At 43.8% G+C, this 25,036-nt stretch overlaps 1 protein-coding gene across 1 annotated transcript in view; it reads right to left on the bottom strand.

Moving 5' to 3' along the window:
• Positions 1–24,541, bottom strand: part of SUCLG2 (succinate-CoA ligase GDP-forming subunit beta) — a 138,859-nt gene extending 114,318 nt beyond the window's left edge. Inside the window, exon 1 of the mRNA XM_072126993.1 lies at positions 24,382–24,541. Coding sequence (XP_071983094.1) covers positions 24,382–24,453 — 72 coding nt within the window. The 5' untranslated portion in view covers positions 24,454–24,541. The remainder of the gene's footprint in view (positions 1–24,381) is intronic.
• Positions 24,542–25,036: the final 495 nt, after the last annotated feature.

Genomic DNA, 25,036 nt, shown 5'->3' with positions numbered 1-25,036 from the left:
TGTACTGATCCTGAGTTATATCCTTTATTATACCCCAGAGCTGCACTCACTATTCTGCTGCTGGTGCAGTCACTGTGTACATACATGACATTACTTATCCTGTACTGATCCTGAGTTATATCCTTTATTATACCCCAGAGCTGCACTCACTATTCTGCTGCTGGTGAAGTCACTATGTACATACATTACATTACTTATCCTGTACTGATCCCGAGTTACATCCTGTATTATACTCCAGAGCTGCACTCACTATTCTGCTGCTGGTGCAGTCACTGTGTACATACATGACATTAGTTATCCTGTACTGATCCTGAGTTACATCCTGTATTATACCCCAGAGCTGCACTCACTATTCTGCTGCTGGTGCAGTCACTGTGTACATACATGACATTACTTATCCTGTACTGATCCTGAGTTACATCCTGTATTATACCCCAGAGCTGCACTCACTATTCTGCTGCTGGTGCAGTCACTGTGTACATACATGACATTACTTATCCTGTACTGATCCTGAGTTACATCCTGTATTATACTCCAGAGCTGCACTCACTATTCTGCTGCTGGTGCAGTCACTGTGTACATACATGACATTACTTATCCTGTACGGATCTCGAGTTACTCAAGAGCTGAATTTGTGTTACAGCAGAAGTCCACCAAAAACCCCGCTCTCTTACTGAATTGTATGGTAATTGCAGTTATCAGAGATTCAGTGGTTACAATATTTGGTAACATTCCAGAACAGGAAGAGCTGCTACATAAACCTAAAGCTCAAGAAACTAAATAAGAGGGTAAAGGTAAAATAATCAGAAGAACTTGAGCAGAACTAGTTTGTGGCATCAGTAAGAAGATAATAAGTGCAGATTGCTTCTGGGGGAGGCAGATCTGTGTGTGGGAAGTCCTGAGCTGCACACGTCTGCCGCACCATATGTACACATCCCAGCGCTCTGCACACGGCTCATCTGGACAACATTTCATCTCTTCAGTAAAATCATAGTCTCCCCTCACCCTAAACGCCAGGCCGTCCACCTATGTATGAGTGCAGTAGGGGAAAAATTGGATAACGGACGGAGCTCCGGCAGGACCAGACACATCCATCAGATTGGTGTGACAGCTATACTGCAAATGCAAACAGACAGCAATGGTGTATGACTGGTGCCCATCTACTGAATGTTCTCTAGTAAAACCTTAATTTCCCATCTCAGATGGCGGAGAGTGAGGGGTCTCTGCTCCTTATGCAGAATATTCAATGTTTCTTTCCCCGAAATGAGTTACTACCATTTGTGATGCATTATGAAGCACACATACCTTGAGAATGCTGTGGCTACACTGATGCAGGATCATATCTTGGTTAATCCCTGAGCTGAGTGGTTTTGCTGATAAAACAGATTTGATAATGAAGCTCTGTCCCTTCTATGGCTGGTTCAGTGCTTCTCCTAGCACTGAGTTATTCACTGCAGGAGAGGATGATGTAATCCCTGGGTTGTGCCTGAAGGCAGAATAATCAATTGCTGCACCATCCCCCAGCTGCTGTGTATGAGTGATCCAGCTCAGGTTGATTAGTCATGTCTTGACTAACCTCCATTTGTAATTACAAACTCCGTGTGTAATGTGTTGAACAAGGAACCCAGTCTGACTCCTGACAAGCTCCTGAATGTTATAATAGTTTTTTCAGAAAAACCACTCAACTCAGGGATTAACCAAGACAGGATCCTGCATTAGTGTAGCTACAGCAGTCTCAAGGTATGTTTACTTCATAACGCATCAAATCAAATGGTAGGTTTCATTTAAACATTACACACGCCCATGACAAGAACACAGGGTGCTACCTGTCGCCTCTCTTGTGCCTTGGACCAGAATCTGTACATATGCAGCTTTTTGCTGCTAGGATGATGCTGCTGTGTGGCACATTAAGAGAGAATGTGACTAGGGCGAGGTCATCTAAGGTCCTGTTACATTTGCAATGTCTTCCACATGTATGTATCCAATCACATGAAATCACAGCAGCCTCCATGGAGGATGAGGAGAAGTAGAAGTATATGGAGTCTGCTGTGATTTCATGTGACCAGATATATGCATGGGGTAAATGTTGCAAACGTAACTGGGTAAAGGACCTTAGATGACATCACCCAAATGACATGCTGAGAAAAGGCTTGGGACATGGAAAGGAGTAGATAGGAGGGATTATACAAGATAATACAAGATAAAGTTGATTTATAGGAATCTAGGTGGAAATTATCTTTTTACATTAAGTAAAATGTAAATAAATGTAAAAAAAAAATGTAACAGGGCCCTATGGGTACCTGTCACTGCCATTTTTTGTGCTGTGGCCAAAGGACTTAAGATACAATTATCTTAATAATCCTCTGCAGCACTACACAGAGCTTTGCCAAATCAGTTCCTGTCCCCAATGGGGCTCACAATCTAATCTAAGTTTTGGAGTGTGGGAGGAAACCGGAGGAGACCCACGCAAACACAGAGAGAACATACAAACTCTTTGCAGATGTTGACCTGGTTGGGACTTGAATCCAGGACCCCAGCGCTGCAAGGCTGTAATGCTAACCACTGAGCCACCTTCTACCCTATACCTATAACATTGACCTATAGTGCTGTCCATAGCTCAATTTTATTCTGACTACACTACAAAAACCCCCAAGTTTTTCTCTTTTCCATCTATAATTAAATGTGGGAGGAAAAAAAAAAAACCTCTTTCCCATGACATCAGGCACAATCTGATCTATCTGCTTGTCTGTCCCTTTAAGCTACAGAAACACAAAACCCCATGTAACCTTTTAAAACCCAATTCCGATTTTTTTTTTTTCTTTTAAGTAATTGTTCTATTTTTCTCGGCACGTCCTGGCATTTTACATTTCCACTATCTCTGGCCTTTGCAAACTGCATAAGAAGTAACGTGCAAGATGTAATAGTGTTTTCCACTTATAAAACAAGGCAAGGTGAACTTTCTCCTCTCCGCTCAGCAGGCAATAAACTCTTACACTTTTTACATACATAGACGGAGAGATTTATGCATTTGGTTTATTTTGCTTTTTTAAAACTTTCCTGCATCCAGCTGCTGAAGATCTCATCACAAATACATCGGCAGCAAAGACCTGAAAGGTTTCCTCATACGGCATATAATAAGCCGAGTATCTGGTGTAAGATTTATGACAAGTATTTTAGCCGCAGAGGGGAGTCTCTGCGATAATCAGACTGTGAGGGCCTAAGCACAACGCGTTTTACAATGTCAATCAATTATTTAAAGCGGTGGCATGCAATACCACTCACCTCCTGTAGTGGCCACTGTGGGGAACCTAGAGCAATCTGCAATCAGATGATCATAAAGGGCTTAACTACTGAACACAAAGTGGGGGCATTTACTAAGACTGCCATTTTAAAACATCAGCCTTGGGGTGATGCCACACACAACGTTTTTGGTCCGTTTTTAAGAATGGGTTTTCAATCCGTTTAAAAACGCAACAGTTTTTGACAGTTTACCAAGTTTGGCTGCTTACAACCTGTTCATTCATTAAGATAATTGGGAAAAATGGACAAAAACTTTCACAAACTGATGTTTTTTTAAACGGACTGAAAACGCATGCTTAAAAACTGACCAAAACGCCGTTTGAGGCATCACCCTTACTGCACACCAAATTTAGATAGAGCCTCTTAGTAAATCCAAAATGGAGACCCGCCGCTCTACCCTGATCTATGCCAGGTTCCACTGGTTTAGAACAAGTCAAATCTGGTCCAAAATTTAGGAGAAGTCATGTGGAGAGACCGTGGGAAGGGGACCCGTCCGTTCAGCTCCACACCCTATCTATTCCAAAGTGGCGTGTTGGGTTGCAAACAAATAGAAATCATGCTGATGAGATTTGCCCGATTAGGTTGCTATTAACATTTGCGGTGTATTTTGTTAACACAATGTTACCAGATTGTGTTAACATCACGTTTTGTAAACAAATGTCAACAGCAATGTCATTTTAAAAAATCTGCTCTCCCCAGCTGTAAATGTAAACGCCGCGTGTGAACGCAGCCAGGGGGGGAAAAAAAAGTTGAGTTGAAATAAAGGTCTGGTTATAAATCATATTTACTGCATATTCCTATAGAGAACTGCCCATAGATATATTGTGGCTGGGGGATTAAACCAACAGAACTAAAATGGATTGTAAAACCTCATATTAGGACCATTAGTGATCAATGAGGCCACATGCAAAATACTACCTCCATCGAGAGATTTGGGGAGCCCCAGTGTACAATCTAGGAGGGTCCCAGTGTTCAGATGGTCATAGATTATACATCTGTCCATTGGATAGGGGACATGATGTTTAAAGAGAACCTGACCAGGCAAATGACCCACCCAAAATAAAGGCTTCATAAAAAAAATCTATGGTTAAAAAAAAACATTGCCCTTATCCCTTAATAGTTCCATTCCGTGCCTGCAATGTTATAAAAACCAGTTTGTAAACTTATATGCAAGCGAGTCCTGCATAGTAGAGGCCTGCATAGTAGAGTCCTGCATAGTAGATTTTACTTTATTGACTTGTTTCTGATGGATAGGCTATGATATTCAGCTATATGGACAGCTCTGTTACATCATTGGACACTTAAAATCATGTGCACACCAAAGGTCCTGTTACATCTGCAAAGTCTATGTACCCAACACATAAAAATTACAGCAGCCTCCATGGAGGATGGGGAGAAATAGAAGTCCATGAAGGCTGCTGTCTTTTCATGTGATCAGATATATGCACGGTGTATAATTTGCTAATGTTAGGAGGCTAAAGGACCTGTGATGATGTCACTCAGGTCACATGACATACTGAAAAGAGAGATGGGAGGGGCCGATGGAGCAAGACAAGCCTTCTCTGATGCCAGGGAATATAAGATAAAGTTGATTTATGGGGATGTAAGAGAAACAATTTTTTACTAAGAATGGGTGTCTATAGGTTAGTGATGGCGAACCTTTTAGAGACCGAGTGCCCAAGCTACAACCAAAATCCACTTATTTACCGTGAAGTGCCAACATGGCATTTTTAGCAGTAACTTATTGCTACTTGTTCTTCCACATCTTTCAATTGTATCGGCCCCCGAGGACACCAATACAGTTGAAAGAAGGAGAGCAAATTAAGACTCTCATTGTAGCTTCTCTCCAGGGTTTCTCTGTAGAGGAAAAATAAAGGGTCCAGCAGGAGGACCTCCGAAGATAATTCAGTCCTGTCCACACCTTCTCACTTTCCCTCAGTTCCAAACAGCCAATGAAGTGTTGCTTAAAACTAGCACTAAGAGCAGCAACTCTAAAGTTACCTGGGACTGCAGAGAAATGGCTCTGAGTGCCACCTCTGGCACCCGTGCCATAGGTAGCTAATAGTGCTCTATGGGAACCGGTCACTAGCTGTATATGTTAAAATGTGGTGACCTTTATAGGAAAGCCCTTTGACATCCTTTAGACTCTCTCTCAACCGGACTACCTATTCTGCATGAGCAGTGCCAATGGGCTGACCATAGAGGGTTTTGGCCACGCCTTTTTGGCTCCCGTGAAGAACGGATGTTTTTTTTTAGGAAATGTATATAAAAAATGTTAAAAAAATTATAATAATAATTTTGATATAATATTTTATATATAAATACCGTATATACTCGAGTATAAGCCGAGGCCCCTAATTTTACCACAAAAACCTGGAAAACATATTGACTCGAGTATAAGCCGAGGGTGGGAAATGCATTGGTCCCTGCCCCGCAGTATATAGCCGGCCCCCTGCCCCGCAGTATATAGCCGGCCCCCTGCCCCGCAGTATATAGCCGGCCCCCTGCCCCGCAGTATATAGCCGGCCCCCTGCCCCGCAGTATATAGCCGGCCCCCTGCCCCGCAGTATATAGCCGGCCCCCTGCCCCGCAGTATATAGCCGGCCCCCTGCCCCGCAGTATATAGCCGGCCCCCTGCCCCGCAGTATATAGCCGGCCCCCTGCCCCGCAGTATATAGCCGGCCCCCTGCCCCGCAGTATATAGCCGGCCCCCTGCCCCGCAGTATATAGCCGGCCCCCTGCCCCGCAGTATATAGCCGGCCCCCTGCCCCGCAGTATATAGCCGGCCCCCTGCCCCGCAGTATATAGCCGGCCCCCTGCCCCGCAGTATATAGCCAGCCCCCTGCCCCGCAGTATATAGCCAGCCCCCTGCCCCGCAGTATATAGCCAGCCCCCTGCCCCAGTATATAGCCAGCCCCCTGCCCCAGTATATAGCCAGCCCCCTGCCCCAGTATATAGCCAGCAGCGGGGGAAGCCAGAAAGGCGAGTTTTGATATGTTTTTTTACTTGAGTATAAGCCGAGTTTTTTTGTGCTGAATACTTGAGTATATATGGTATATAATAAAATAATATACATAAATAATAATAAATATACATAGGCATGGCCATTAGATCTGTTTCTATGTAGCACAAGGATTCATAGTCCTGGCCACATCTCTGCAGTCAATCCCATGCAGCCGGCGCACTATCCACAAGTCTCTAGTGGTCCCGGGGTCCATCACGAGCTGCGGCACTTGATTAGTGGATTGTGTCAAATCTTGAGCCGCATAATTCTTGCCCCATAATCATCAGAACAGAGCGGATCAATATAACAAGCGCGTTGTGCGCTCATACTTGAAGCATGAATCAAATTCGGCCTACACTCATTGTTACGTGATTACTGGTGATTACATTCAGCCTGTACCTGACGCGGACAATACATCCCCGAAGGCTTCGAGACAAAAAAAAGGTAAAAGGGATTTCTATAGCCCATCGAGAGAAAAAAAAAAATTCCTTTCTCCTCCAGCACAAAGGTGAACTGCCTGTAAATCAAAGATCGTCATTAAAGAACAAACCGCATCTTGTGACCTTAAAGAGGGACTCGGCGGGAGGGCACCACCTATAATAAATACCCACGGCGCAGAATAGCGCAGGCCCTTAATTTGCATTACACCTCCGCGGGGGATTCAGTGCTACATTTACTATAGAAGCATGCTCCCAGCTCCCGAAAAAACCCCAGGTGATCGCTTTAAAATGAACAGGTTTACAAGAGCCATCGTACGTTGTGCTGGGGCGAGGGAGGGGGGAGGGGGAGAGACAAGTTTGGTCTGACACCCGCTATTCACAACCACCTGCGATCACATTCATCATTGGAAATGTTGGCGGCTTTACAAATCATCCCCACGTTAAGTAGCACACGCTGGCTCCAGATTGACTTACAATCGCCCCACGCTGACGTTTCCCGCCTGGGCGAGGGTCTTTGTTAATTTATAAGAGGCCTTTTTGTTTCACCCTCCCCTCACATAATGAGAACATGTGACTTGTATTGTAAGAAAATTAAGAGATTGTCCGCTGAAGTTTGATCCGAGTCTTGGAATAAGTAAGTAACTTGTAAGGACACTTTATTCCATTCGATGAGGTCACCCTGCTCAAACACCTCTGGTTTTTGGGCCTGAGATCATTGGGCCCTCAACAGCCGACAACTGGCCTCCTCAGACCAGAGGACGGGACGTAAAGTCCTGGAGAAACTGAAGTGACGTCCCATGGAACAAAGAAGCCACTCATTGGATGAAAAAGCTCTTCATGACCCTACGGAAACATCTAGCCTGTTGCAGGCCTGAAAAATCGGATGTAAAACTGGGAATGGGGAAACTGGGAGCCAGAGAAGGGTAAAAATTAGTGTTTTTATTTTCCACCCAAGTCCCAGCCCCTTTATAATATAACACAGCCCCTTTCAGATCCTTAAAGAGAACCCGTCATGCAAAATAACCCCCCTAAACTAAATATATTTTCATAAACTGCCATTAGAGAGCATTGCCTGTATCCCTTCATTGTCCCTCTACATGTCTGTAAACCTAAGCAATGAGGTCCTAAAGCTGTATGCAAATGACCTGTAAAATGTCCAATGAGTCATTAGCATATTCAAGCTGTCCACTCTATTCATGAGTGGGAGGTACAGCCACACCCCCAGTGCTTGACTGACAGCCTGTATAATGGTGTGAGGCTGTATAATGATGTGCTTCCTGGTGCTGGCACCCCCTGCAGCCTGTGTGTGTGTGTGTGTGTGTGTGTGTGTGTGTGTGTGTGTGTGTGTGTGTGTGTGTGTGTGTATAGGAGAGATACAGCAGCTCCATGCAGCCATGTTATAGCAGAACATGTCAGATTCATGTGTAGCTGATGTCTGTGTCTCTCACCTGTATATTAGGAGGATGCAGCATGTCAGCAGATGCAGCACACACACTAGCAATGCTTTACTATACATTATACACAGACATGAGCAGGGGGAGGAGAGGGGAGGGGTAACAGGGGTGACATCACTGCCTCTGACCATGTGACCAGCCTCATTTACATGATAAAGAATAGATGATTTTACAATGAATAATGTATGAAATAACTAGATAAAGGCTGTGATGGGATCCTTGTGAGCTGCTCCAACAGGAAGAGGTGACAGGACAAGTGACAGAGACCTGATGACAGGTGTCCTTTAACCATCGAGAGCCGACAGTATTGAGGGGAGGCTCCTTCTGCAGTCACTTGTATCAAAGCCAAAAGAGAACTTTAAAGAGAAATCAGAAGGAACTGGATGATCTCCTGGGAGACATAAAGAAGATTTTTTTTGTTTTCATAGTAGTTCTCAGTTTTGATTTCAGTATGAGAGAGAATAAGATCAAAAGGAGAGAGAGAAGACGCCTGGGGTGGTGAGCAGAGGGATCATAGAGAGGAAGGCAATATATATCGCCAGCCTCCGCCATCTTTACTTCTGCTCTAATTACCTTTTACATATACATGGGATAGGATTGCATATGTATGGAGACGACCAGCATTAGAATCAATGAGGAAATATTGAATGATACGAGTCTACAGATTCCTAGCCTTAGGGAGTTTCCAGGAATCTCAAGGGCTGGAACAAGGGTCAACCAAACCTGATCCGGCTACAGCGTCCCATTGGTTTGGGTCCTTAATAGCGCCTGCTGGGTCAAAGGAGTTGGGGGATTACGGGACAGTGTTGTGTCCAATCAGTTGCCTATGTGAAGTCGTTTGTGCCATATCATCGTGGCCCACATTGACCCTAGTAGCACCGTGACCCACGACACTTCCAGAACCGAAAGCCAACGTGACGCTGAAATCAAGAGAGAAACAAAAATTCAGACTGTGTCCATGAGAGATTTACACACGGAGGGAAATTTATCAAAAGTGTCTGAGAACAAAACTGATCCAAAACTTTCATTTTCCCAGAGCCGTTTATATAAAATTAAACCTGAACTCCGATTGGTTCAATCGACAACTAGAACAATTTTACTTCAGACACTTCTGACAAATCTCCAATGAATGGACAACCGACCTCCAAGAAGCCTATACTTGACCACTGCTCAATCCATATAATAAACCAAGCGTCCATAGTTCTACAAATCTACACGAATCTCCGCTTGGCTCCAATCTAGAATTCTACTCCGGCCCAATGAAGAGAGAAAATATCCCTTAAACATTAAGTTAGAAGTAGTGGGACAGATGGAAGGGGACATGACTACAGGATCAGACTACACAGGGGTTCTTTGTAGTCTGTCACCATGGAGACACAAGGATTTGCAGAGGAGCTATGAACAGCAGGGGATGAAACTTATTGCACAGTTAGTTGTTTTTTTTTTTTATGTGATGAAGCAATAATGTACTTACCGTAAATGGAAAATTATAGTGCACAACAACATGGTATATATATATATATACGGCAGAAGAGTTTGTAGTCAGGATGTTGTCTTTCCATAAAACCTTATTTACTATTGTATTTTACTGTATAACTGATAAATCTGGAGGGTAATGGAGCCGACCTCTCCGCTGGTTAACAGACCAGTAAGAAGGTAGAGGAATCTGCGGCGTCTAATGATCATAAAACAGTGGGGGGGAATGACAACCATTAAGCAGCTGTGCTCCATCTGCGGGGCTGTCACTGCATGGCGGAGATTACACCCGTCACATACGGCAATACACAACAATGCATGGAGGAATACAGAATACTGTGAGGAATACAGGCCGTTCTCGCATCAATGTTCATGGGTCACGCAGAGTTCCAGGAACTAGGGATAAATTTGGCAAGGGGAACGGGGGTCTGGTTTCCTGTAAATGATGGGCCCCCTGCTTATCCATTCAGTGTCTGTGGGACTGGCGGAAATTGATGAACGCGCCGCTATTCTCATGGGGGACCCACATTCTAATAATAGGTGGGGGACCCTGTGGTCAATCCACCAAACTAAAAATGTATCTCCTATCCACAAGACAGGAGTTAAAGGGAACCCATCATCAGTTTTGACTATAGTAAACTATAGCCAGCGCCAAGTAAAGGCCTGGGAGAGCTGTGTAATCACAGTGTGTGTTTAGAAAGTGGCAGCAGTGAAAAGTGAATTCCTGCAAGTGCTCTGGGCGGGTCTTACAGCCCGTCACCAGGAATGTAATTTTTAGCTGGTGACAGGTTCCAATAGCCTGAGCAAAGCAGATTTTAAAAAAAAAAATGCCTTTGTCAGCATTCTGATCATTTCAGTACTTTATATAATTTTATTTCACATAACCTGGCTCCTTGCAGCAACGTCTCCCGGCGGGTTCAATGGCCTGTGTTCCTATGTCTCAGTCTCTTCATGCATTCTTCCTCCTCCCCTGCCTGCTCAATGCACATCACAGGGAGTGGATAGGTGGAGGGAGCTGGATGTAGAGGAGACAGATACAGACACACAAAGGCTGTAGCTGAATCCCCCTTCCCCCAGGACTCACCGCATGATGCCGACAGTGAGCCAGGTAATGTGAAATAAACTATTATAAAAGTACTGAATTTGTTAATTTGTGCCGAAAAAGGCATTTAAAAAAAAAAAAAAAAAAAAAAAATCAGCACAGCACAGGCTACTGGAACCTGTCAACAGCTAAAAATCACATTCCTGGTTCATTTTAAGTCAAATTTTTTCCTCCATTCTTCTGTCAAGTAGCAAAAATGACTAAAACGTAAGGTTTCTCTGTATAAAAGCCGCTCTGCAAGACCGGCCGCAGCTTTTAGAAAAAAAAAAAAAATTTTTTTATTTTTAAAAAAAAGTGCTAAAAGAAAGTGCCAGTAATTGGTAGAAGTCTTGTATGTGACATGCTCGGCGCGAGAGGTTAACAGGTCTGTTATTAGCCGGCACCCGCTCTCTTTTCGCGGGAGAGATTATGCTAGCATGCACCCTCCGGCGCACTACAAGGAAATTCACCCACTTCACTGCTGGGCTCGGATTTTTTTTTTTAAATCACAAAAAAAAACTTTATTATGTGAAACGTTTCTAATTGAACTTGTGAGGAAAATCCCTTTAATGAACGGTAAGGGGAGAGAGACGTGCAGCGCGCTGTGATTAGAAATTAATATCGCCTGGATTGCACCTTTCAACATCTAATGCGCCAATCCCTCCAGGAAAAAAAAAATCCCCCAAATAAAGGCAATAAAATTCTCTTCCCTACCACAAGCCCCTTTGTTTTATGGTCTTAACCGCTTCAGTGCCGACGCACCAGGGCGTGGAAATGGTAACGATGGGTGAAATGTGCTAAAACCTGGGCCCCGTACACACAGGAACCAAATGGATTGTATTATGGATCCCTAAGTGTATACCCCTCTTCTCAGGCACCCGGGACCAATATGCAATACAGCAAGTAATGCCGCTGTCAGGGCATGGGCCCATACTGACCTATAGGCATGGGTCCACTCAGTGACCTGATCCCTCAGGATTAAGGTCCCTGCAAGGTCATACACAACAATATGAGGCCATCTATGACTCCCCTCAAGAGAATCCGGCACCTCTCTGATGCCCCTGGGGCAGCCGGAGCAGGGCAAGTATGCCTTTTTTTCTTTTGGTCCCTTTACCCCAGCACCCAGTCCTTTAAAATGGAAAATGTTCAGGGCAATGTTGGATACTAAATCCCCCACAGGTCCTTATGAATCTGTGGGTTTGTGTCCCAAAATACCCAATATCCCTGCTGTCCTTGGCCATTATTTCATAAAAATCCCATCTCTGGTGCTTTTAGTGCCTATGTGCGGATTCATAGTGCACCCAATCTCCAGTGCACATGTGCCCTACAGGTGGGGGTGCAGAGTGGTATAGTGTCCCCACGAACCACTACTTGTCCCCTTTTATTTTGATCTTTTCAAAATTTCATCAGGTCATCAAAATATGCAAGTATTTCATAACAATGATTCCTAGCTAAGCGTTCAAGGACATAAACTGATTCCAAGTCTCACCTTGTCCTATATGATGCATCTTCAGCCTCCTGCTTATCATAGGGTTCTCCCTGGCAGCTCTTACAAGCAGGAGGAGTAGTGGGTCTGCAGACAGCACATACTACTAATGAAGATATACAAGTGATTGGAAGAAAATGGGGTAAGCAAATAGAAGCGCTACATCCGTAATAGAGACAACATTGAATTTATGAACATTTTATTGGAGATAGGACAACGTGTTTCACCGCCGCATTGAGGGGTCTTCATCAGGTCAAAACCACACAATGACTGTGTATGTAAAAACAAAGCAATCAATAAAATTAGTTGATGTTTGTAAAGAACAAGATAAAAAACAATAACCCAGGATAGACTATTTGAAAGTAATAAAATCAATGATCACAATCATAATGAAGTTATCAAACGTTGTATGGACTCAGCAACAATGTAACAATGTGCAAGATGGAAGGACAACCAGGACCATCTGGATGCAGGGAGGTAATGCACTTGGCAAAACTGCAAAATTGTGAATGAAGTGCCCAAAGTTGTCTGAATCTACAGATTTTAGCCGTTTAAAGAGAACCCGTCATGCAAAATAACCCCCCTAAACTAAATATATTTTCATAAACTGCCATTAGAGAGCATTGCCTCTATCCTTTCATTGTCCCTCTACATGCCTGTAAACCTAAGCAATGAGGTCCTAAAGCTGTATGCAAATGACCTGTGAAATGTCCAATGAAGCATTAGCATATTCAAGCTGTCCAGCTTATTCATGAGTGGGAGGCACAGCCACACCCCCAGTGCTTGACTGACAGCCTGTATAATGTTGTGAGGCTGTATAATGATGTGCTTCCTGGTGCTGGTGGCCACGCCCCCTGTGTGTGCGTGTATAGGAGAGATACAGCAGCTCCATGCAGCAGCCATGTTACAGCAGAACATGTCAGATTCATGTGTAGCTGATGTCTGTGTATTAGGAGGATGCAGCATGTCAGCAGATGCAGCACACACACTAGCCATGCTTTACTATACATTACACACAGACATGAGCAGGGGGAGGAGAGGGGAGGGGTAACAGGGGTGACATCACTGCCTCTGACCATGTGACCAGCCTCATTTACATAATAAAGAATAGATGATTTTACAATGAATAATGTATGAACTAACTAGATAAAGGCTGGGATGGGATCCTTGTGAGCTGCTCCAACAGGTAGTGGTGACAGGACTAGTGACACAGACCTGATGACAGGTGTCCTTTAAGCGGAATGCAATGCATTAGAGGTCAGGAGAAGATTAGGGTTTGATGGATTTGACAAACTCCTCCATTTAAGTTCAGTGTACATGTGTATTTGCACTGGGGGAAAACAGAATATCTGTATGGCTACCTCTTAAAAGGGATGACAATTTCCCATGTTCTAGATACAGTATTCTGGGTGCCCATGTCACGTTCATATTAAAAAAAAAAAAAAAAAAAAACACACACACGCACACATTATGACTACCATTTAAACACATAATAAACCAGGGACATTACTCACAGATCCAGGCACCAGGACTGTGGTAATCTTCTTATATTTGTTATCCATGGCCTCCTTCCTTCTGAAATCAACTATTAAAATTATTCTAATGAGACAGAAAGACTCTGAGGACGTTACCAGAGTCCCTGCGTTCTGCAAGCTTTACAGGCATTCACATGGCGTGAGATTACAGCAAGCAGAGGGAAGGGAAGTGCTGAGGCAGCAGGGGAGAGACAGTGTAACAGCCTGTAAAGCTTGAGCACAGAAGAACTCTGGTAACTCATTAGGATTAATTTGAAAGTTTTTTTTATGAGAAAGAAGACCATGGATAACAAATGTAAGAAGATTATCACAGTCCCGGTGCCCGAATCTATGAATGAGTGTCCCTGGTTTATCATGATGGATTTCATGGTAGATTTCTTTTAAACGTCTCTTTTATAAAATGACGCCGGACCACTGTTTAATCTGTAATTAATGTTCCTGGATTTGTCATTGGGGTCCTATGTTATTCTGAGCCAGGATGTATAAAGTAAAGCATAAAATGACAAAAACAAAAAGAAAGAAAGAAGAATGGATACATCTTCCCTGGAATTACAGATTCTGAGAACACTGAAAAAAAAAATATCCCCAGTATTGCTCGAAATGACTTAATGAACCTTCGTGGAGTCTTGAAAAACAGACAAACATCTGCAGACGGCGGTATCGCTTCCCTCTTTAACTTTTTATGATGCGTTTGTGCCTAGTTTTCTGCCTGCATTAGCAATCAGCCTGGAGATCACTTTGTGAAGGTTACTCCAAATGTAATGTGTCCGTTAAATAGCCTCGGATGCCTCTCTGCCGGATAATGGCTTCCTCCCCTTAAGGTAAACATAAAATCCTGGGTAAATACGTCTTTTACAGATCATTGTGTCTTTTCCTGGTACAGTTTTGCTAAGTAAGACCATTTCAGTCAGCGACGTGACGGGCCAAATGCCTTTATGGCAAGACAGGGCGGGATGGATGTCGGGACCCTCCTAAGAGTTTATTTTCCTCTATTAAAGGGAATTGTTTTACAAAGACAATTGCCCGTGTCTGTATGAAGGTTTGAGAAGAGTCTCCTCGCCCCCATAAGTCACTATTAAAAGGGAAAAAAATTATTAAAAATCATACTCCCCTCGATAAACTCTGGATGCTTCCGTTTTCCAATCGGTTTCTACTTCCTGCTGCACCCACGACAAAGGGATACATTGACGGATAGATCACCAAATGGTCACTGTTCCATTTCTTCAATTATATGTTATTAAAATTTTTTTTTTTACCTGGGTGAATTACACTGAGCAATGCAGTGTGCAGAAAGGAGAAGCTATTCAAGAGAGGAACCAACCATAGTCAAAATATTTATGGTCATATCCAGGGACAACCAAAATCACCAGGACTGATAGAGACAGGTTGTTTTTATTGTATCTGTGAAACGCTGTATTTAGGTTAATAACAGTGAATTAGGATAACAAAATAACAAATTCACTGAGTATATATTTAAGAATTTTGTCTTCATGGGAGGAATACCCCTTTAAGTCTGGTAGAGTCTAAACCAGTCTTAAGGTCTAAACACAAGCCTGAAACTCAAAAGGCTGAGGCCATACACAACACAAAACGTTGATGAATAAAAAAAAAGCACAGGTATCAGAAAGAACGAGAAATCAGCGAACAAAACATCAAAAAAATTCACAATTACAGAGACCTTACCGGCTGTAAGAGACGGAGGGCTACACGCGCTCGGCTCTCGGTGACCCAGGTGAGGCAGTGTAACATTTAATATCATTACCCGCTTTGCTCATTCTAAAGGTCATTGCAAATTGCAGATATATCAACAGCCAACGCCACCTCCAACATCCATCCATTCCCACAAATATCACCAGCATCTATCTCACATTCTACAGACAGGTCGACATGACAGCGACTCCTCAAAGTGACAACATTCATCTGTAATGGGGGTGGGGGTGGGGGGGGGACAAAAGAGAGAGAACATTGATACCAGATATGAAAAAATAGAAGGTATGAATATTACATGTTCATAGTCCGCTAACTCCATGGTTCACCGCAACTCTCCGAAAAACAAAACCACCTTGATGCTGGGAGTTGTAGTTTTCCAATAGCTGGAGGACCTCATGCTATGGTCACTGGATATGCAGCGTATACAGTGCACATGGCCATAAGTTACCTTTTGTTAGGCCATCGACCGGTCTCGTCACAAATCAGCATTTAAGACTAAGACAGCGATGGAACCACATATAGACGGGTTATGGGGTGCTGTAACTCCAGGATTAGCCCACATTCACTTCGATCAGATATTTAGGTCATCAATATCTGATTGAAATGATCAGAATTGGACAACTGTGCACAGAACTGCAATCATGATGTGTTTGTAAAGATGTGATTTTCATCTTCCCAATGACACCAGAAGCCTGTGCTACAGCGCACAATTTAGGAGTGTCAGAACTGATGCTCCACTTCCAGCCTTTAAAACGGAGTCAGCTGAGTCAAAAAGTGACTCTTCATCTGCATGTGACTTTGGAGGCAATTTTTCGATTTTGGCAAAATACTTGCATTTTAACCGAAGAGAGAATTGCTAGAAAGGATATTTCATCCCCTACCTGAGGGGGCCGGTAGTTCCCATGAAACAAGTTTGGCCCCATCGTCAGGATAGGGCCCAAGTTGCTTATCATTAGGGATCCCCACAGATCACAAGATCGCTCCCCAAGATGAGCAGAGCTGCCCAGTTCATCTCTATGGAGCTGATGGAGATAACCGAGCCCCATACTCAGCAATCTCCATCAGCTTCATAGAGATGAATGGGGGCAGCATAGCCATGAGTGACTAGCTGCTCCGCTCTTCTCAGGGCGCAACAAGGGGTCCAACGGGGGTACATCGGACCCCCTGCTCTCGTGATCTGTGGGGGTCTCATCACTCCTGTGGATAGGGCCTAACTTGGTTGGAAAACTTCTTGGGTTTAAAATCAGGTTCATCCTTTAAGTTTTAGTTTACAATCTCGGAAGAGTCTTGGCAAACACATCCGCTTTAGGTGGTCGGCGAATCCATCTTTGGAGTCAGGTGACATTATTCGGGTGTATGGGTACAAATCGGGCGCAAATATGAAGAATTCAAATAAAAGATGATAACAAGACATGACTTTTAGTAAAAGGCGACCACATAATCACCTGGTAAACAGAACGCAATCGTGCATCTTCTGGTGACGCAGCCATCGAATAAAAACCACATCATAATTTTAGATTTAAATCCTTTTTCCATAATGTGATTATTAAATAAAAGCCGCAATCTTTCCCGATAAAACGTCCTGCAAATGGTAAATCTATTTAATCACAATTATTGGATCAAAAAACGCTTCCAGCGTCTCCCGCGCTACGTGACCAATTTAATGTTTACTGCCTGTTGCTTTAATTACAAGGCGGCTTCATGTCCCCGGGTAATAGAAGAACGATAAAAGATAAAGATATACATTTTCTCTTCAATGGGAAATTTATGCCGTTATTGTAACGACAGACCAAGAAGGAACACAAAAAAAATTAAAAAATAAATAAATAAAAATCAATGACAGATGAGAGAGATGAAAGACAGCGCCACACATGCGCATGGACTGAAAGTGGTATTGCAGTTCTGTACCATTCATCAGAGTTCGATACCACTCATGACCCACTGACTACGGTGGCGCAGTTTCTAGGAGAATACAGGAATACAGCCATGTTATTAAATTTTTTTTCCAGGGTCAGTTATTAATTAGCTATCCATAGGTAAGGAGTTGGCAACTTACAGTAAATTTTAAAATGGTGGGTATAGAGCCCAAATTGGGTCACAGCAAGACATGGGGCTTCCTATGATGTTCCATATCTGGTTGGCTTTTGGGGGGATGGAGGAGGCCATGCAGACATTACTATACTATTACTATATTCATGGCTCCCTCTGTCCCCAGACGGCCAGGGACATCATAGGAAGTTAAGGTGTTCTACTAACCCTCTTAAAGTGTCCTAAAAGACACAAACTTCCTGTGATGTTCATTGTCATTCTGGCTCCCTGGGGTTGGAGGGAGCCATGGATATAGTAATGTCTGCATGGCCTCCTCCATCACCCAGAAGCCAGTCAGACACAGAACGTTACAGGATGCTGCTGCCCGGCTAATATGGGCGACCCAATTAGGGCTCTAAACCTACCCTTTTAAAATTTCCTGTAAGTGGCCAACTCCTTTAATAGGTGAGCAGTACGGTGGGATGGGAGCACCCTACAACCAGCCATTTAGCCAGGAGACAGGTCTATATTATTACCCCCTAAACTGGGGATGACAATCAGCGAGGGTCCGACCAATGAGACCTCTAATGATCATGAGATCTGGGGTGTCTTATTCTCAGTATTAGATGGAGCGGCAAGTTGAGCATGGGACCTGTCGCTCCATTCAATACTCTGGACATGTTGGAAATTGCAGAGCACAGCGCTAAGGTCTCTGTGGCACCCCCATTTCCAGTATCAATTAGTATGAGTAGGACTCCCATTCTCATTATCCAAGATCCAAGTGGCCAGACCCCCACCCATCACAGGATAAGGGATAACAATATAACTGGATACAATAATACTGGATTTTAAGGCAAAACACATCTCATGAAAATGCATTTAATGGGGTCTTTGTACAAACTAACTCAATGGAGGTGAGATGCAGCAGCCAAGCGCTGCGAGGATTGCCCAATTCTGCCGTCAGTTAATCAGTTGGGTTCCTAGAAAACTCCTTAATAGGAGAGGGGGGGGGACAGTGTAACAACCTTGAATGTGCAGCACAGAGGGGCTCTGGCAACACCACCACCCCCCTTCCAGAGCACTTCTGGCTCATTAGCATAATTTTACAAGTTGTGTAAGTGTCCCTGGTTTATAATGATGAATTCTGATGGTAGATTTCCTTTAAGGTGTGACACCTAAAGAGCAGGAATAGATATTTCCCAAGGCATACCAACCTCTATATTCAACATGGGGAATCCGCTCCGACGGTATGACATCTCGGCAGATAAGAATAGAGCATCCTCTATTTCCGAATACAATAATTTCTGTCCTTAATCTTCAAAACCCGCAGAAATCATTGTTTTTCTGTGACCTGAAAATGTCTATTGGCAAAAATGTAAAGTGCTGACATACGGGAGGCGGCAGTCACCAGCGCTGCGCCCGGAGGAGCGCGCCTGCACCGCAGCAGAGGATATACAGCCGGCAATTTACAGGAGATCAGCACTACCCAATATCTTCAGGGAGCGGCGCTTTACTACCTCGCCCTGCGATTTATGAAAACTTTAACCTCGTAATTTTAAGTGATATTAAAATGATATTTTTAGGCAAAGGCTAATAACCAAAGAGAATTTCTTTACATTTCATCTGAGAAGTGAACAACGTGTCCGGCCTTACAAGGAGGGAGAAAAAGATAGAAGTGCGGCCCCGTTATTACAAGGCTCCTGCTCCTGGTTTAATGGATTCTAAAGGATGTGAGTAGGAGACGGCCACTAAGAGCCTTGGGCCTTGGATTGTACATAGTGTCCTATCTGCAGGCAGCATGTTATAGAAGAGGAGGTGCTGGACAGATTGTACATAATGTCCTATCTGCAAGCAGCATGTTATAGAGCAGAAGAAGCTGAGCATATTGTACATAGTGTCCTATCTGCAGGCAGCATGTTATAGAGCAGGAGGAACTGAGCAGATTGTACATAGTGTCCTATCTGCAGGCAGCATGTTATAGAGCAGAAGAAGCTGAGCAGATTGTACATAGTGTCCTATCTGCAGGCAGCATGTTATAGAGCAGAAGAAGCTGAGCAACCGTCCCTTTTGAGGCTGAAATGCCATTTGGTGGACAATCCCAGTGGTAATCAGGGCACCAAATAACCTCTAGACTTGTCCATTACTCAAATACCCAACTTTACCCTGATAACCCTGTGCACTCCATGACTTAGGTGCTTCCTACATCACACAGTAGGGTTCAGGGTGGGTTCACTATTCGGCAGGATCCTTGGCATCCAGACAGATAATAAATTATGTATCCGCCGCCTCCCTAATCTTACAGTCTGTGTGATGTGGAGGTTTGATGTTCGATGTCCCGCGTGGCTCAGCCGCTGCTGCAAAAACTGCTGAAATCCTTTATCTGCCGCATTATTATCCTAACGGCAATGCAGAAATATACAGTCAGAACGTGAAATCTAGTAAACGCAGCCTTAGGGGTTGGGGTAGCAAGACGCAGAAAGCACTGCAAAAGAGAAGAATCCAACCATCCGAGGAGCACAGCAGTGTGAGGACTATAAGTTATGACTTTGGAATATAAATCAAGTTTTCACAGTCCTGCAGCTACTACAATGGTAGTGCTTCATAGCTCTACAAATCCTATACATAACACACAGGTCTACATGGCCAAACCTGCGGTCTGATCCCTTTAATGGGGTCTAGCAGTTGTGACATGTAATAGGCCTTTAACTTAAGTACGTATGATGTACATGTAACCAGGAAAATGGCTCCACTTACAAGAAGAGACCTTCCAACCTATGACTCTTAGATTCAAGCTGGAGAGATAGAAAATTAGTGCCCCCCCCCCAAACTTGATTCTTCATTGCGGGAACTTTTGTTTCAGATACAACAGCAGTCTATGGTTTTCTGCCCGTGTCCAGGATAGAAGTCGCTCCGGGCTAATGATTAACCAGAATTATCTAGTGAAAAACACATTCTGTCACCAGCAATAAAGAAGCCGACTCAGCAGTTGTTTAACTATTGACCAAGGTGAAGGGACACAAAGGGCAGAACATCACCTAAACCCAGACTTGGGACATAAAACAAAAAGGAATCCTGATGATCTAGGAAACATTACTACTATATTTTGGCCAAACTTTCAAAATTTCAAGGAACTTTCTTTGATAGGGGTTTTGTTCAACCAAGACATCCGCTCTTACAGAGAAGATGCACCATTCAATTAAAGGACTAACTTTAAAACTTAAAGGGGTTGCGTTTTAAAAACATGGCTGCTGTCTTCTACCATCAGCACCACTCCTGTCCATGGGGTTGTGCCTGGCATTGAAGCTCGGCTCCATTACAGCGGATACTGCCCTGGTCAGGTGTGAACCACAGGAAGTGCAGGGTCGGGGTCTTATGGACAGACAACACTGCTGAGGATAGGGGTATATGATGCAAGGAGCCCCTGTTGCTTGGGGGAAGCACGAACTCTGTGTATTAGCTATAACTGTGATATCTGTAGCCCTTTCAAGTAATTAGGGACTTCATAACCAGTGGCAACCTACGGACAGATGTAGCATCATTTATGAGAGAAAGCTATGCTTTAATAATCCTGGGCAACCCCACAAAAACCACATTTCCTTCAAAGTCAGGTGAAAAGGTAAACAGAAAGCTCATATTTTCAATTAGAAGAGTCGAGTTTAAAGGCTGCAGGGGCAGCGTTCCTTCAGACAGACCTATCCTCAGTACTAAGTTGTCTAGAAACATTCCTAAAAACCCCAGTGGAACTTCTAAACTTGACTCATCTCAGGAAAAATATGACCCTTCTCTGCTCATTTTCACATGACTTTGGAAATGGTTTTTAGAGGTAAATGAAGAAGACTTCACAAGAGGGAATTATAAAAAGGACATTTCATTCCCTACCTGAGAGAACTGCTAGTTAAATGGGGTAAAATTTGGCGTCACTGTTCCTTTAGGAGGAAGGGTTTGATCCCACAGGAGTTAAACAGTGCAGCAGTTAAGTGCAGCAACACAGATCATTTTGCACTTAAATGGGATCTTCAAAAATTAATTAAAAATTGATCAGAACAGATGTGCAATTAAAATGCATCATGAAAAGAAATGCACCACCTTTTCCTCTATTCTGTCCACGTCAGTCCCAGCCCTGCACTGCTCACTCCTTATCCGGCTGGGTCTATATAGGGCAAAGCGACAGTGGAAAAACAACAGGCAGGAATTCACATCACATGACCAGCCCTTAAACATATGACGAGCCGAGAAGAGGATCGGGGATGTCCTATAAATATATATGTCCCCGTTACCCTGACACAGAGCAGACTCCATGTGTACAGCCCGGAGTTACTGCTGTGGGACTATAGGTTGCAGACTTTCAGGACTTTCCAGTTCTCCTATTTGTTGATCCAGTAAATACACAAACCCAATAATTAAACTTTGGAACTGCAGGGCATAGGGCAAAGGGAGGACGGGCGCCTGACTACAAGAGCTGCAGTATTCTCACTGGTGTGAGCAGGAACTTGTTCGAATTGAGTGACCACGATAACAGAAGCCCATAATTGCTTCATGTAAATAGAGGCCCAACCTGCCCTCCTTTCACTTCTGCAGAGCTTGGAGAGACATTGGTCTGAGAAGTCCCAAAGAAGTGAATGTGGTTCTGGTTGAGCATGTATACTAGCACTCCTCCACATGGACCACTACGGCGCTGGTTCTAGTAATAGCTGTAAGATCCCTAGCGAATAAAGAATATATCAAGTCCCAGCAGTGAGGGCCCCTATTGCTCAAGATCAGATTCAACAGGTTTTAGTTGATTTTAATGAATATATAGACATTTAATTCCCCTTACACAAAATCTACCATCAAAATCCATCATGATAAACCAGGGACAGTACTCATAGATCCAGGCACTGTGACTGTGGTAATCTTCTTATATTTGTTATCCATGGCCTCTTTCCTTCTAAAAAGATCAACTTTTAAAATTATGCTAATGAGTCAGAAGGGCTCCTGGGGGTGTTGCCAAAGCCCCTCTGTGTTGTAGCTTAACTGGCTGCTACACCGTTCCCACCTCCCCTCTGCTCTCTCAACCTCTCTCACCCATTTTCTGCTACAATATCACTGAAGCAGAGGAAGTTTTAGCACACAGTGGGGGGGGGGGGGGGGGGGGGGGGGGGGGAGGAAAGCTCCTGCACACTGACAGGCTGTGAAGCTACAGCACAGAAGGGCTCTGGCAACACCCCCAGGAGCCCTTCTGACTCATTAGCATAATTTTAAAAGTTGATCTTTTTTAGAAGGAAAGAGGCCATGGATACAAATATATACCACGGTCACGGTGCCTGGAGCTATGAGTAATGTCCCTGGTTTATCATGATGGATTTTAATTGCAGATTTCCTTTAAAGGGGTTGCCCCACTATTAAACACCCATCAATAGGATAGAGATCTCACTACTGAAACCCCCATAAATATAAGAACCCCCTCAAAGGCACATAAAGTACTGTGGAAAGAGATGCACATGCATGATCTGAGATCAGTTAACTTCTGTTGGAAAACAATGTCCTGCAAAGCCGAAAAAGGACTTTTAGCTTCCTAGTCCAATGATCGCTGGGGGTCCCTGTGGTTGGAGACCCTAGAAAACCTGTGGTATAAAGGGCATCTAGTGAGGGAATCCCAGTCATGTTATAAGTTTCAAAGCGTTCAGTGGATGATATTGGCAGAGATTCTCCCACCTGTAGTTATTCCCATCCGTGTGTTATCCATTATTTTTCCCGGATGCTACACGGACACATTCATTTCAATAGACCCCGGGACATAATTGCAACGGTCACTGATCCAGGTGGAGACTGTAGAAAACACAGGTCCTACTCCACCCGTGATAGCAGTCAGTGCCGTCTAATAGAGGTTTACACAATCATGTGAGCTTTCAAGGGGTATGGGATAAAATAGGTCCATAATTCGCAAGCTTTGCGTTTTCTTTTACGGATGCGCAAAATCAGGTGACAGTCGGATAACAGACAGAACCCTTTTGAGTACAAACGTCTCAGAAACTGATTACACCAACATACGGGCCATAGAACAGGGTAGCCTTAGTGTGCCGAAGTATTGTAGTGCACATCCCTTTAAGGATCAGCATCCCGTCAGTGACCGGTATCGCTCTTTGCTTAATGTTTTTCTCGCATTAGTTATCAATTACTCGTCAAGGATTTTCTGTTGTATCAATATTGAAGGAACAATTACACATTGTGAAGCAACACAGCAAAACCTGCACAAGGTCACAGGAACTACTAGAGGTCACTGGAGAGGCAAAGTTAACTCTTTCTGCACCACAATGAGCCAATAAGTGTTACAATGAGATCAGGGCCTGATGGGAATTGTAGTCCCAAATCATCACCCGCAGCAATGCACATATAAAGGACCCCAGTGTCATGATTAGAGGGGGGCTGCACCTTGGACCGGCTCCAGAGCATCGCTGTAACCTCAGCGAGATGTCAGAATTACTTATTTTATACTTATAACCTATTTTGAGGTGTGAGGTTTGACAGGGAGGAGACAGACATCCCCTTTAAGGCAATGCCATTGATGACAGTTCTGTATCACAACACGTCTGTACATTGCTCTATAGAGAGTAAGAGATCCACGATGTCTAATGCACCTCCAATACAAGATTAGTGGGGGTCATGGTATATTGATCTCCGGTGCATGCTGGGAGTCGTAGTGCTGTTGACATGAACACATAATAACCAGTCACTTTATATACACCTGTATACCTGCAGCAGTGACGTCAGCACTCAGGACACAGGTGTCACACACTACAGCAGGACCCTTTCACATCCTAATACAGCAGCCCCCGCCATGACACCTGCCCTAGTCCTCCCAGTGCAGCCTCCCCCGCCTGTCCTCACCTTATTCCTGCCGAGGAGGGAGGTTTTAGCGGTGAAATGTCTCAGCACTTGCCCTGCCATGGAGGCCGCCATGTCTGACCGGAAGTAAGAGTGAGGCTCCACATGGACTGGAGCTGAGTGTGTGGCGCTACGTCACCGGCCACACCCCCCTGACAGCTGATTGGGTGACTTTCCAGCGCTTCTGTCACGCCCACTGTGCCTCGTCCTCTTGTGACGTCATGCCGAAGAATTGAGATATCAATAAAGTTTTATTTCACTATCGTCTTTTATCTGGTCACAATATTCAGAGAAGTGACAGATTTCATTCTGGTTTACAAGTAGAATTGGAAGATATTAGAAAATAATTGAATGTGTTTTGAATATAATCAAATAAATTCAACTACTGTATATATACATAAAGTACATACATAAAAATATAAGTGTAATCACACAAACAGATATACAAACACAATGGTACTAGACCTCACACACTGATAACCAAGGGTCCATTGTTTACAGACCATTAAGTCATGAAGGGGCATGACCTAATGCAGTGATGGAGAACCTTTTAGAGCCTGAGTGCCCAAATTTCAACCAAAAGCCACTTATTTATTGCAAAGTGCCAGCACAGCAATTAAAGCTGTAATTTTTTTTCCTTGTTCTTTGACAACTTTCA

This window comes from Engystomops pustulosus, chromosome 10 (genome assembly GCF_040894005.1).
Source record: "Engystomops pustulosus chromosome 10, aEngPut4.maternal, whole genome shotgun sequence".
NCBI classification, from domain to species: domain Eukaryota; kingdom Metazoa; phylum Chordata; class Amphibia; order Anura; family Leptodactylidae; genus Engystomops; species Engystomops pustulosus.
The sequence above is the reverse complement of the archived record's forward strand: the minus strand, read 5'-3'. Positions and strand labels throughout refer to the sequence as shown.